At 38.5% G+C, this 14,591-nt stretch overlaps 1 protein-coding gene across 8 annotated transcripts in view; it reads right to left on the minus strand.

Annotated features, from left to right (window-relative positions):
• The window catches only part of LOC127968301 (pericentriolar material 1 protein), a 32,247-nt gene that overhangs the window by 2,188 nt on the left and 15,468 nt on the right, over nt 1-14,591 (minus strand). For 2 of the 8 annotated variants that reach the window (XM_052569830.1, XM_052569457.1), the window contains 25 exons: nt 13,399-13,562; nt 12,374-12,609; nt 11,870-11,988; nt 11,606-11,735; nt 11,326-11,487; nt 10,226-10,389; nt 9,931-10,119; nt 9,597-9,846; nt 8,599-8,744; nt 8,077-8,252; nt 7,797-7,956; nt 7,302-7,654; nt 7,021-7,188; nt 6,657-6,713; nt 5,689-5,861; nt 4,967-5,098; nt 4,754-4,886; nt 4,438-4,578; nt 2,335-2,438; nt 2,103-2,237; nt 1,654-1,851; nt 1,500-1,559; nt 1,208-1,334; nt 602-753; nt 447-516 (listed from right to left, as the gene is read on the minus strand). In XM_052569830.1, coding sequence (XP_052425790.1) covers nt 447-516; nt 602-753; nt 1,208-1,334; nt 1,500-1,559; nt 1,654-1,851; nt 2,103-2,237; nt 2,335-2,438; nt 4,438-4,578; nt 4,754-4,886; nt 4,967-5,098; nt 5,689-5,861; nt 6,657-6,713; nt 7,021-7,188; nt 7,302-7,654; nt 7,797-7,956; nt 8,077-8,252; nt 8,599-8,744; nt 9,597-9,846; nt 9,931-10,119; nt 10,226-10,389; nt 11,326-11,487; nt 11,606-11,735; nt 11,870-11,988; nt 12,374-12,609; nt 13,399-13,562 — 3,899 coding nt within the window. The remainder of the gene's footprint in view (nt 1-446; nt 517-601; nt 754-1,207; nt 1,335-1,499; nt 1,560-1,653; nt 1,852-2,102; nt 2,238-2,334; nt 2,439-4,437; nt 4,579-4,753; nt 4,887-4,966; nt 5,099-5,688; nt 5,862-6,656; nt 6,714-7,020; nt 7,189-7,301; nt 7,655-7,796; nt 7,957-8,076; nt 8,253-8,598; nt 8,745-9,596; nt 9,847-9,930; nt 10,120-10,225; nt 10,390-11,325; nt 11,488-11,605; nt 11,736-11,869; nt 11,989-12,373; nt 12,610-13,398; nt 13,563-14,591) is intronic. The other 6 variants (XM_052569974.1, XM_052569609.1, XM_052569529.1 and 3 more) reach the window with 5 other exon arrangements.

The following is a 14,591-nucleotide window of genomic DNA, read 5'->3' on the forward strand; positions in this document are numbered from 1 at the left end:
TGGAGGATTTCAAAATAAGCCAAGAAGAGACTGGTTTTTCCTTTGCTCCTACATTTTCCGCCTGAACATCATCCACATACCAGAGTCAGCAGATGTAAGAAAAAACGTGTTTATTATGTTCTATAAATCTAGATATTTATCTTACAAAAACACATGGATTCGCTACAGGAGGCCTTTATTCACCCCCAACCCCTCCCCCCCGGAGCTATATGAGGGAGGTTTTATTACAGACGCACGCACTTTATTTCACGTCTTCTGAACTGTTGACCCGCTTACCCCACTAAAAGGCTTGGAAGAGAAAGGAAAATTTTTTATATAACTCCGATTGGATTATTCTGAAAGTGGGAAGTCGCATACACCAAGGATGCTTCGAGGGTGAGTAGAAGATGGACAAATTTTCATTCTCAGGTGAACTAACCCTTTAAGGTTATAATAAAGAGGCATACATTGGCTGCTTTCTGAGTTTTCGATGTCAGATTTGGTTTCCTGGGGGTCTTCGTTTTGTAAGGCAGAGCCCTGGAACAGCACAACAGGTCATTATTAGTGTTTGTCATTTGAGCTGATTCTGATTATTTGCTCTCTCGTATGAATGCCAACACACCTGTCTGTGTTCACTAGTGTTGTCCATGCTGGCTTCTAATGATGTTTGCACCTCAACAGGTCCAGCCTCAAACTCCTCCATCTCCTCCACTTCATTTTCATCTTCTCCACTGCCGTAGTTGCATAGAGCCTGTGTCTCTGCTTTCGACAGGCCTAAAACAAAATTTTTTAAAAACCTTTGATTCACTCAACACACAAGTCAAACAAATTCTTATCAAAGTCAAATACATTACAGACAGAACAGTCTAAGCCTGTAGACGATAAAACGGACAACCTCCAGCAAACACTCCTAATGGGTACTGTCAAACAGTCAGAACAGTAAACACTAAATGCACAATAGATGGCGTTTTAGTGACACCAATCAAAAGGAAGAACATGTAATCACTTGAAATATATATTTTTTTTTACATATGGATTTATTCAGCAAGGAAACGACTAAAAGTCAAAAGACTTTCTAAAAGACCATGGTGACACTGAAGACTGGAGTAACAGCCACCAAAGGAATAAAATCCATTTTGAAATGTAAAGTACTGTATATTTATTTCCAAAGCCAAGCTATTTTTTTTCCCAGTTTCTTTTACTGTCTGTATGTTTCAGATAAACTCACTTATAGAAAGAGGCAGCCCTTCTCCCTCCTCTTCTTCCACCTCAGATGCTTCACTGCTCTGTGCATCTTTCTCCTTGTCCTCTTCCTTCTCATGAAGCGTCCCTCCCTGCTCAGTCTCATCCTGATCCTAAGGATGAAAAGTTCAATTTTCAACATTCAAAACATTTAGACTCGAAATAACAAAAATAAAATGAATTACTAAAACCCCATGCTTAAACAAAGATTCAGAAGCAGTGTATCTGCTAAATGTATTTATGTGAATGCTGCAAGTGTATCAACAATTATAACTTACTCTGTCTTCATCAAAATATGATGGGGAGATTGTCTTTTCTCTCTCTATAGTTTTCGCCTCCTAAAAAAAAAAAAAAAAAAAATCCCATCAAGCATTCTCTTCAAAAACAGAAGCATCATAACATACATGATGATGATTAATCACTCAAGCCTACCTCGGTGTGAGGTGAGTGTTTTGGAGATGTGTGATCAGAGCGTCTCTTTGTTATGAGTTTGTTTTTAGAGGTGTTCTGATCTAAATCCTGCATCAGTCTGAAGAAAGCAAGCTCATTAAAGAGGATCTCAGAGATCTCCACCAGCAGGTCCTCACCGCAGTCCTGCAGCGTCCGCCCGACAAACTTACTCAAGGAGTCCTGTGCACAAAACCAAGAACTTGTAGGCTGTGATCCAACTAGTGGCCTTCCTACATAGACTACATTTTAGGGCATCACATGCTCAAATATTCTAGCACACTATGATTCTCAAAACTAATCCATCTAAATAATTAGTTACCAATTAATCTTAAAAATAAATAAATTCAAATAATTACTGATGAAGACAAAAAAGAACAGAAGAAGCTAATTACATTAGGAAAGACAAATTAAAACATTAGACATGTACTTACCTGCAGGATGCCGCCCAGCTGTCGGTGGAAGAACTGAACAAACTCTTTGCTTTCATCATTTTGCTGAGTGAGTCTGAGCACCATGCGTCTCACAGATGTGAGCAGCTGGTGTGAACACACCTCCCCAACATGCTCCTGACAGAAAGACATTAGCAAGACAGCATGTCTACGAACTGCAGTTTTGACGGTTAATTTATTTCTAAATTTAAAGAGATAAGTAAAGCAAGCTCACCTTTAGGAATGGAATAACTTCTGTCATTATGGTTTTAATCTGTCTGTCAAGCTGTTGTGTGTCAATCTGAGGACAATGTGCATCTGTAGACGAATGTCCAGCACCTACAATCAGACAATGAGACAAACAGAGAATTCATGAAAACACAAGTACATCTACTTAAAAGGATATAAAACCCAATCATTCATTATATACATGTTTAAAGCAAACAAAGCTTTAACCAGTGCTAATTAAAAACATTCAACCCCCATAATCCTTAACAACAAACTCTCAGAAAACCTAATTAAAGGGAAATTTATCAAAAGGTCTTCTTTTCTAGGTATAACATCAAAGACCATCTTCTATAGGACACAAAGTTGCAGTCTGTGAAAATCAAGACACTGCCGCAAGCGTGATACACAGTCATTAGATTGTAAAAAGCCTGGATTATTCCTTCAAGACAGAAGCACTGGCCGTGATTATCTTTGCAGTTACAGCAGAAACCAAAGTGAATCATAAGAAGATTACAATGCAGTAAGGTGGTCAAGCGATAACTCTCTAACCAGCCATTCGCTAGCTGTTTGGTTTCTATTTACATGTGTTCATGTTTTTAAATCTACATAAATCAAAAGCTTATTTGTAGAGTTGTTCCGATTCCGATACTAGTATCGGAAATATCTCCGATACCACAACAAATTCTGGCATCGGCATCGGCGAGTACATGAACCCATATACCGATCCGATACCATTTTCTTAAAAAATACCTAGTTATGACCGCAAGCTTTGCCTAACCGCTGCACGGTTCTTCTTCGCTGCTCAAAATGCATTGAAAACACAGGAAGTTGTGCTGTGTTGCCACAAGCAACCCCTGTTTAGAGCAGCGAAGAAGAAATGAAAACGCGTTAGCAGCCCTTATCTATATATGACTGGATCACTCATCACATTCTAAACTGCCAAAAGACAGTGAAGCCGCTACTATATTATAGATCAGTGGTTAGCAGTATGTCTCTGTAGTACCGGTAGTTACAGACTCTCGAGTATATTCAGTACCGGCAACTGCGTTCAGTCGCTTCCGTGTAAGTCAAAACGCAGGGCTCCAGACAGTAGCCGAATATATACTAGTGTCTGTGAATATTAAACTGCAAAATACTATTTAAATATTACTCCCGCAAAATCTACATCTCTGTGGGTGACTGGCACAGATGCGCGAGAGCTCGCTGTTTTGTAGTCTCTGCTGTGTGTCATGAGGACACGAACGCATAAACCGCCACTTCATGAGAATTTACCGTTTCATTTGAGAATACTGTCATATCATAAACACAGACACTCAAAGATCTTCATGGCAGCCCATTAAAATAAATGTTTGGTTTACATGAGTAAATTGACAATATATAAAGCTACTGTTGTAGCCTACAGTAATAATAATACATCTCTATAATAATAATAATTATGCCTAGATGGTTGCTTGTTTTTTACTTGTTTTTTACTTGTTAGAGATTATCTGATTAATAGATCTTTTTTTATATTCCTAGACTTATTTGTTGCAGTTTTTTTATACAGTTATATTGTAAAACTTAAATACCTTTTTTAGTTTGCGGTGTTAGATTTTTGGCTGCATTTGAAGTTCTTTTTTGCATAAGAAAATAAATAATACTGTCAAATTCATGTTAGATAATAAAAATACTGTAATAAATACAGTAGTTCACCATGTATTTGTTCATGTTTTATTGAGGGATCTGTCTGAAGCACACCATAAAAAAATTCTAGCAATTTACACAGGGCTAGTAGTATATACAGCTGTATATACAGATATACACCCAGGTATCGGATCAGTACTCGGTATCGGCCGATACCCTGAGCCCAGGTATCGGAATCGGTATCGGGAAGAGAAAAAGGGTATCGGAACATCTCTACTTATTTGTCAAAAATAATGAGAAAAAGATATATAATAATAATTACTAAACTTTAAATGAATTAAATGTATTTTATCATCAAGTAAATTTCAACATTCAACATGACTGATATGAATAGAGAGAAAGGGGTTCGAAACAGAAAAAGCAAAGGGAAATAGAACAAATGTTAGAAGGGCTCTACTCTGCAGTCTAAGAGTGTTCACAGCAGTACCTTGAGTGAGTGCTGAGGCGGCAGCAGCAGCAGCTCCGGGGCTGTGCTCAGGGTTATCCGTGTTAAACTCAGCCCTCAGCTTCATGCGCTCATACTCCCTCATCCTGGCCAATGCCTTATCTAAATGAATTACTGTGTTACCTGGAGGAGCAGGAAGGAAAATAAATGGAGAGAGAGAGAGAGAGAGAGAGAGAGAGAGAGAGAGAGAGAGAGAGAAACATAACAGTATTCAAGAGTAGCATGATAAGATTCAGACCAAGCCCAGCAAAGCAAGCATGATTGTGGTAGCGAGACGCATACAGCGCTGTCTTCTTACCCAGGTCATCACTAGCAAAGGGTTCAAGGTTGGAAGAGGTGGACAGCAGGCTCTCGTTGTCCATCAAGTCTCTATCTGCTACCCTCTTCAATACAGAGTTGGATTTAACGGTTACAATCTTCTCAGATGCATCCTAGACACATCAGCAAAAATTAGCGTGTTAAAATTAAAGAGAGAAAAAACAAAAAGCAATGAGGGAGCAGATGTATTTACATTATCACTAGTAGCCAAGCTCTCACTAGGTGTGAGCTCTGACTGGGAGCCTGTGGCCCATATGGCCGGACCCAAAGACGATGCCTGCTCATCAGCCACACTCTTCTCTGTCAGGTGCCTCGTTACAATGTCCTGCCAGTCAGAGCCAACAATGAAATATGGTAAGTACTTTAAAAACAAAAGGGCAGTCATCACAAAACAATCCTTAAAAATACAAAATTCTATTGATCTGTTGATAAAGTAGCTATTAAACCAAAGGCTGTGAAGAAGACGTGATTAATGAAAACGTTTTTACAATTTCAACTTAAGTATACAGACTCTTTTTTTAAAGTCTTTGAAAAAGGTATCAAAGAGGTCATAAATGTGAGAAATCAACAAACCGATTAAAAAAAAAAATCTCTATAGAAATTGTTAATATTTATAAAACAATAAACGTGTATATTATCAAAAACACAAACACACATACATACATATATATATATATATATATATATATATATATATAAAATTCATGCCACCTGCATATTTGTTTTGTACATTTTGCTAAGTTGATCATTCTTTTGACATTCTAAGGTTTGGGCAACACATTTTTTCATTTTTTCCAGAGTCCATTTTGTAGACTTTCTCCATATTTAATGCAGAAATCGTGGAAAACCATCCAGTCTCTACAGGGGCCTGTTATGTCTGTAAAAGTGTGCAGTTTTGATTGTTGTGTACTGTACCTGTAGTGAGTAGAGTGCCCTCTGGCGCAGGTAGTCTGTATTGAGCAGCTGAAGCTCATGGAAAAGCTCGATGAGGAAGTGAGGGCGAGACTCATTCTGAGAGATCAGAGTTGCCACCTCAGAGTAGATCGTCTCTCTCAGCGCCTCAAACAGAGAGAAATCACTGCTCACGTCTACAGAGGAGAATACACACAGAACAAAATGAAAAATGAACAGGCAATCTACTGAAACTCTTCAAGCATGTTGAGAGTAGATCAAACAACTGCTGTATGTGCAAACTAATTATACAAACAAACAAAAAAAATATTTGTGGAAGACATTTTACATAGCAAGACCTTGAGTACTGAATTTCACACAATGATTAAAAACACTGTGCTCACTTAACAATTAAGACAACTTAAGAGATGTTTTTGTGTTAAACCACGCTCAGATCTTTGACTTCAACTCAAAGGCAAAGGTATAAATCCACAAAACCAGTCACACGGGTAAATTTTTACGAAATTTGAGATTTATTCATCACCTGAAAGCTGAATAAATAAGTTTATTAGGATAGGACAATATCAATAACTATTTGAAAATCTGGAATCCGAGGGTGCAAAAAATCGAAATACTGAGAAAATCACTTTTAAAGTTTTCCAAATGAAGTTCTTAGCATTGCATATTACTAATCAATAATAAAGTTTTGATATATTTACAACTGGAAATTTACAAAATATCTTTACTTAATAACCTAATGATTTCTGGCATAAAAGAAAAATCGATAATTTTGACCCATATAATGTTATTTTGGCTATTGCTAAAAATATACCTCAGTGACTTAAGACTGGTTTTGTGGTCCAGCGTTACATATTAGTTCTTAGTACTACCTTATGCATGTGGATGCGGTTTAAAAAAAAAGGAGATAAAAAAAGAAAAGAAAATGTTGACAAGTATTTAGCAGGTCTAACAGCTGGTGAACATGGAGTTACCTGGGACTTCAGTGCATGCAATTCTGTTAGAGAGAAAAGGTGTTCTCCAAGCATATGCTGTGAAGAAACCAAAAACAAAACCCAAAATGAAATGTGAACAAAAATAGAAAAAAATAAAAATAAATGAAACTGGTGAGTAACACTATAAAATACAAGGGAATGGAGACATAAGAGGTTTAAATTATGTTTAAATGAAATAAAAATGGAGGAAAGTGCGTTTTCTTTTTTTAATGTTATAGCAGATGCTTCTCTGATTGAAGAACATAACATAGACTATATAACAAGGCTGTTCTCATTGTTCTACACATTGATCTGTTTAGTTTTATCCAGTGTTATCTGTAGCAGAATCAATGAAAAGGCATACCAGATGAAAGGTCATTTGGCTTGCTGTTCTTAGCCTTGCTGTCCAGTTTCTCCTGGGTCAGTTTGTCTAGCAGACCCTGGTTGAGATCTTTGTATTTGACCTGAGAGGAGCGCTCTCTGTCCTGGTCAAAGTGAGAGTCACTTGAAACACTGTCACTGTCCACAGATGCTGAAAGTGAGAAAAACAAAACTGAACTCCATTTGACTGAATTGTGGGATTTCTAACCTAAATATTAAATAAAACATTTTTATGTGCTATTAAGCTGTATTTAATACACACACCTGTGTTCTTCCGTCCCCTGCCTCTCCTGCGGCGGCTCTTTGTGTTGGGGGTCTTGTCTCTTGAGGCCAGGCTGGCCTGTGCTGCAGCCTTGCGCCCTGCTCTGAAGCTCTTGGTGACAGTGGTTGGATCTACCCTATCTGGAAGGCTGCTCATTGATTCCTGGGAGTCAGGTATGTAAGAAAGGTCCTGGGTAGTGGAAGGGTGAGGGATAGGAGAGGAGGAAGGAGAGTTCTGCTCTATCTGACTTGAATGGTCTGAGGGGAGGGTGGTTCTCTGACCAGAGCGATTCAGAGAGGAGTTAAACCAGCTAGAGTTATTAGCGTTGGCCACGGTATCAGGCTGAGATGGAAACCTATAAAGGGAGGGAAATAAATTACAGAAGGCATGGTTCAGTTCCTTTTTGTTATAGGTTATTCTTGCATTTTAACCTGACTGTGTTTAATATAATCATGATTATATCACCTTAATACAAAATACAGTAAAAACATTTCTACCGTTTCTCTGTGTTGTTGAGTGGAGATCTCTGCAGCGGAGGGGGGAAACTCATGTATTCCGTTTTGAGGGATATGTTTGGATCATGTTGTTGATCTGAACCGGCCTGGTTCTGCTGGAAATCTCCTGCTGAGGAGGGAAACATGGGACTGAAATTAAAGCCTAAAGGCAGAAAAGAAAAGAGAAAGAAAAAGGTTAGAAGTTAATTAAAATCGTTTTTTATTTATTTTTTATAAGGTTATTTCACTATTTGAATGAGTTACAGACAGATAATAGACTTGCCAGTAGGGAAAGGAGAGAAGTTTGGCAGTCCAGGCATTCTTAGTGTATTGACAGGTGGGAAGTTTACGAATAGAGAAGATGATGCAGAATCACACGCAACATTCTGATTTTGCTGTTGTCCTGTCAATGCAGGATTCTGCTGCTGCCACAACAGATCATTCAGAACCTGTTTCAATCTGCCCAAAAAAAAAAAAAAAAGTTATAACAGTTATATAATTATAGCAAATGAAACCATACCTGCACTACCATCCAAAATTTTGGGGTCAGTAATAAATACATTCTCAAAAGAGACAATGTTCTTTATATCATATTTTTAAACATTAAAATAGAAAATAGTTTTTTTATTACTGTTTTTGCTATATTCTTTAATTAAATGCAGACTTTTGTAAGTTAAAAAGAATCTGACGCCAAACTTTTCAACTGTAGAGCATCTACATTAAATGCCTAATTTCTTACACTTAATATCTGACATAGATACATTCTTCTGATTGATATTTAGATTGTTAAAGTCTAAAGACATACCGATTGACATTGTTCTGCTGCCAAGCCAGTTGTGTATAACACTGGTTTAGTTGGTGCATGATGAGAGGGATTTGAGGAGAGGTCACATTATTGGGCACAACACCACAGGGACCTGTGAGCAGATCCTGCAGCATGTATGAAAGAGTCTAGAGATGAGAGTGGGGAATAGAAAGGCTGTTAGTAAGGAAAAAAAACACAGTGGAAAAAAATTGATAAATGAAAATTTTATATTAGGGATGCACTGACTCTAAATTTCTATACCAATAGCCCATTGTTCAAATGTTATTTTGCTGATAGCGATAGTATTGTTTTCTCTAGAACAAATCTCTCTCAACTAATGCTGTAAACTATACAGGAAACCCTCTGATTTGATAAGTTAATATATTCTTTACAATTGCAAATAAGGCAGTTTCTTTGTGACAGATTTATTCAAACATACATACATATATATATATATATATATAATTAACAGTAAATAAGCTTAGTGTTTGTGTAGCTAACTAACCAACAGTGAACACTGGATAACTTATCTGATGTAAATGCAATGTTAAGTTACAAAGATAACAAGCGGTTTTTCTGATGCCTTTCAACGGTCGAAACACTGATCGGGTGATTGCATGAGACATGATACATTTCGGAAGGTTGTTCTGAATCTTTCAACATATCTTCTGATGTTCATTTACATCACATGCTATCAGTTGTATAAGAGACTCGTGCTGCCACTTGAACCGAGGTTTGGAATTGTAAAATTGTTCTCAATGTTTTGGCAGATAGACATTGTCTGATGCCGATTTGGTAGACCAAATGGCAGCTCAAGCGAGGTGGTACTAAAAAAAGTAATGTGTCAAATTTCTCAGCCCTAAATTCTTCACAAGAGACAACTGCAGTCCTACACATTTCTTCAACCACTTTTTGATTGTCAAAATATATTTGGCTGTGATCTTTAGCTGTTTTTAATCAATCAGCCGATACATCCCTAATGTTGCACACTCTCTGACCTGTTGGTCCTGTAGCAAAGTTTGGCACATGGTAGTGCTGAAGTTGAGCTGTTTCTGAAGGTGTGTGATCTGCTCCTGCCAGTGTGCTGGTGCATCACCCTCAGAAGGAGACAGATCAGCCGCCCATCGTAGATTCTCCTGCCGTTTGGATTTATTGGAACTTCCTCTTTCATTCTGTGGATGCTGACGAGGACGACCTCTTGATCCACCGGGGGAAGGACTTCTGTTAATTTCCCTTCGAATTTTCAGACTTTAGAATTAAAAAGACAGTTGATAATTGATGGGTTTGATGTATAGTTAAATTGTATAGCTAATTGTGTGCCTATGTATTTACCCATCTCTGTTATTCCTGCTATAGTTGCGTTGTTTTTGTTTGCAAGCATGCATCTCATTGGTGGAACTGGACTCCTCTCCCTCATCATGTTCAATGTCAATATTTTCCTCAGCCCCCACCTCAGAGGAGTAATCATCATCATCATCACCAAGGGGACACTGTGTCGAACCACCCCAGGTGGCCACAGTTCTGATGGAAAAATTATAATTAGCACCTTAAAAATTAAATCCTCCTAGCATATTTATAAAAGAAATTTTTAAACTCTAAGCCATGAGTTGTCAAAGCCATGTATCACCTTTCATCACGGCTGTACGACTGGGTCTCATGTGTATCACTCCTGAATGGAGAATCGTTGATTGTGTTTCTCCTCTGCTGCTCTGCCATCAGACTCTCCAAATGTTTCCGCCTCTGTCTCAACTCCTCACGCAACATCTGATGCCTTCGCATCTCCGACCAGAGCTAATACAAATAAAACATTTCAACTTGGGCTTCTTTCCCTTTCTGCAAACAGATCCCAATAACTTACTCAACCTCATGTAGATATTTTTAAAGAAACCCAAAGGATTTGTGTCCCTCTAATTAAATCTATATGTATATATAGTACATGGAAGATCAAATGTACTTGATTGACATTCAAAAACCAGTGAGGTTTGCTCTTGCGTGTCACACAGGTAAGACTGAGCTGCCATTGATTATATCTGATGTGCACTGGTCAATAATTTTATGCAAGTAAATTTGAAAGTGAAAAAAGTTGTGACATTTGCCAAGTATGGTAACCCATACTCGGAATTTGTGCTCTGCATTTAACCCATCCAAGTGCACACACACAGCAGTGAGTAGGGAACAAACACACACAAACACACACACACACACACCATGAACACACCCGAAGGAGTGTGCAGCTATATTTTCCAGCACTCGGGGAGCAATTGGGGGTTCTGTGCCATGCTCAAGGGCACTTCAGCCATGAGAGTGCTGCTCATTCGAACCCCTCCACCTACAAATCCTGTACCCCTTTGGGTTACAAGTCCAACTCTGTAACCATTAGGCCACAACTGCCCCAAACTAATTTAATCTGTTCATCATATAAAGCAACTGTGTCTTCAGAAGTGTTTTTTTATGTTTTATTCAAATTGATTATTTTGATTTCTTTATGAACATTTCAAATCTTAAATATTTTGGTGAAATGGACTTTCTGTCGAGGGACAGAAATCTCTCTGGTATCATTAAAAATGTTTTACTTTGTGTTTCAAAGACAAACAAAAGTCTCATAGGTTTGGAATGACATGAGGGTAAGTAAAATATGACAATTACCATTTTTGGGTGAATTATACCTTGAAAACTCCACCTCATATATAAAAGGAAGCAAAACTGGTATTTTGATTACACACTTACCTCATTGTCAGTGACAGTAACTGGAGGAGGCTCAGTAGTGGGTTTGAGGCCACTAGTGTTGGCTTTAGTTGAGGAAGAGGAGTGTAACGGTACAGTAGCAGGAGTAGAGGCTGCTGCAGGAATCTTCCTCATCTGACCGCTGACACTACTGCTCACAGACGACTGACGGAACACAATGTGATCAAATAAATTAAGACTCCATCTCAGTAGTTGTTTGTGTATATGATAGTTACCAACTGTACATTGTGTTTTTAAAAAAAAGTGCAGATGTCTGAAGTACCTGAAGGTCAGGACAGACCCATTGTAAGTCTTGTATCTTGCCCTGAATCTCCATCAGTCTCTGTCTCTCTTCATGGAGCTGCTTTAGCTCTTGCTGCTGCTGCTTGAGTTTCTCCTCATACAATTTTTCTCTGAAAAACAGGTATTATACATACACAGTACATTTGTAAAACATGATATTAAACAAAGCATGTTTACAAACAACACATCATGAACTATAAATGCAAGCAGAGATCTAATTTCCATATGAGGAACACAAACAAACCTGGACTTTTCAGAAAGGACGATGTCTCTCTGGATTTTGGGAGCTGTTGCTCGGGTGTTATTGGGTTGTTGCTTCAAACCCTCATCCTCATTAGCTGTAGTACCATCTGTATCATCACTCTACAATAACAATAACAGATCCAGAGAACATGTTTGCTTATACAAGCTACACTCATAACATATTTGCATTGACATATAAATGTATGCAATTAGCAGATGCTTTTATCCAAAACAACTTACAAAAGGGCCAGGAATGTTCATTGTATACATTGCCAGGTTTAATAAGAGACAACTGGATTAGGAAGCAAGCTAGAGAAGACTTCTTTTTTGTGTTTGTGTAAGTGCATTGATTTAAGTGAATAGGGAGGTTAAGTGCTTGCAGAAAAGGTGTGTTTTAGCAGCTTCTTGACAGAAGTGATGGTCTCAGCAGTTTGGTTTGAGATTGGCAGCTCTGCATTATGAATGACCATAACTTCAAATTACCCCCGTGACTCCAGACTCTCACCTGCACCATGGCCACCAGTTCTTGAAGTTGTCTGAGTTTCTGTTTGGCAGTTTGAAGACGTTGGACTTTCTCAGCATAATCTGCGTCACCAACTAGACTGCTTCTACGACTGGACCCTGAACCGTCACTGCCTCTGCCTCCTTGTCCTCCTCTTGCCCCGTCATCATCCTCCTGTGCCTCATCATCATCTTCATCTTTATCACCATCGTAAGGCCTGTCCCGGCTGAACTGGCATTCTAATATGATAATGCAAAACAATTTAAAATAAATAAATTGTGAAGAGCCACTTTGAGTCTTTCAACCACTCTCTCCGAAAACTGTATGCCTTCTATACGGCTGTATATATATATATATATATATTTGAACGTGTGTGTAAAATAGTTATCGGTCTGGCGACAAAAAAAAATGCACTAGCCAAAGGATAGCCAAGGTGTGCATAAAGGGTTGTTTGCGGGAGGTCCGTGAATCATTTTATTCTCCTAAATCCCGCACATGCGAGAGTGTCTACCCGCCTGTACCCGCACTAGCCCATCAAGTGTTGTCCCATGCTGTACTCTGTTGTGTCCCGTGGGTCTCACGGTAGTCCAGTGGGAGTGCAGGTCTCTAGTTGATAATTTTGTTAGCACAGAATGTTTTTATTTTTTATTTTAGATTACCATATTTTCGGACTTTGTCAAAATTAATTTGACATGAACCAAGAGAAAACATGACCGTCTACAGCCGCGAGAGGGCGCTCTATGCTGCTCAGTGCTCCTGTAGTCTACACTGAGCAGCACATAGCCCCCCCTCGCAGCTGTAGACGGTCATGTTTTCTCTTGGTTCTTGGGTCTAAATAAATGCGATTTATAGTCCAATTATATGTTTTTTTTCCTCATCATGACGTATTTTTGGACTGATGCAACTTATACTCAGGTGCGACTTATAGTCCGAAAAATACGGTAATAACTCTGTAAAAAGACTGACTATGTTGACAGAAACTGCACAATGGTGAATATTTATAGATTTGAAAGATTGCAAGGTCTGACCTATGACTGAAGGGACGTTGAGACTGTGGAGATTGGCTGTGGAGCGGTTATTGATTTCACATTCTGTGTTCAGATGGCCATCTCTATTATTGGAGGCACCATGAGCTTTTGTCAAACTGTTTATGTCCATCCAGTTACTTGGAGTCTGTGCTTGGGCTGGATTTCTAAAAAAAAAAAAAAAAAAAGGATAGTTAGTTACTTTCCCTTTCCTTCAATTCTCAGGACAATTCTCACAGAAACAGAGGCAACATTGTATCCTTTAAATCACACAAATCACAAATCACCTTTGAATCACCCACACTGAAATGCGACAGGAAATGTTTTGGCATGTTACCTGACCTAATTTTACATTTAAAAGAGAAGACTATTTCATATGAATGTAAAGAGTTGAGAATAAAAATATGCACGTAACGGTAAATAGGAAACGTGCGGCTCTTAAAGTAACAGTTGGTTATTTTCCTGCTGCCGCTGTGTGGAGTGATTAACCAAACAACAAAAGACAAATTCAAAATCAGACACTACTCTTGAGTGAAGGATTTTTGTAGCTTTAATAAGAAACAAAAGTTTAACTCTTACAGTGAAGACATTTTACATTTGAATATTAAAGGGGGGGGTGAAATGCTATTTCATCCATACTGAGTTTTTTACACTGTTAAAGAGTTTGATTCCCATGCTAAACATGGACAAAGTTTCAAAAATTAAGTTGTACGTTTGAAGGAGTATTTTTGTTCCCAAAATACTCCTTCCGGTTTGTCACAAGTTTCGGAAAGTTTTTTTCGAGTATGGCTCTGTGTGACGTTAGATGGAGTGGAATTTCCTTATATGGGTCCTGAGGACACTTCTGCCGGAAGAGCGCGTGCTCCCGTATAGCAGAGCACTGAGAGCACAACAGACTTCACTGATCAGAGCGAGAGCGTCGTGAAATGTCACAAAAGGAGTGTGTTTTTGGTTGCCAGGGCAAGACAACCCTGCACAGATTACCAAAAAAAACAGCATTAAGGGACCAGTGGATGGAGTTTATTTTTACAGAGCATCAACGGAGTTGTGCAAGTGTTTGTGTTTGTTCCCTGCATTTCTAAAATGCTTGTTTTACAAACAAGGCCCAGTTTGACGATGGATTTGCGCATCGTTTTTTTCTTAAGGATGATGTAATCCCAACGAAAAAGGGTCACGATAGTGTGTTGGAACCACAG

The sequence above is a fragment of the Carassius gibelio genome, chromosome A1, assembly GCF_023724105.1.
Source record: "Carassius gibelio isolate Cgi1373 ecotype wild population from Czech Republic chromosome A1, carGib1.2-hapl.c, whole genome shotgun sequence".
In the NCBI taxonomy this organism is placed as follows: domain Eukaryota; kingdom Metazoa; phylum Chordata; class Actinopteri; order Cypriniformes; family Cyprinidae; genus Carassius; species Carassius gibelio.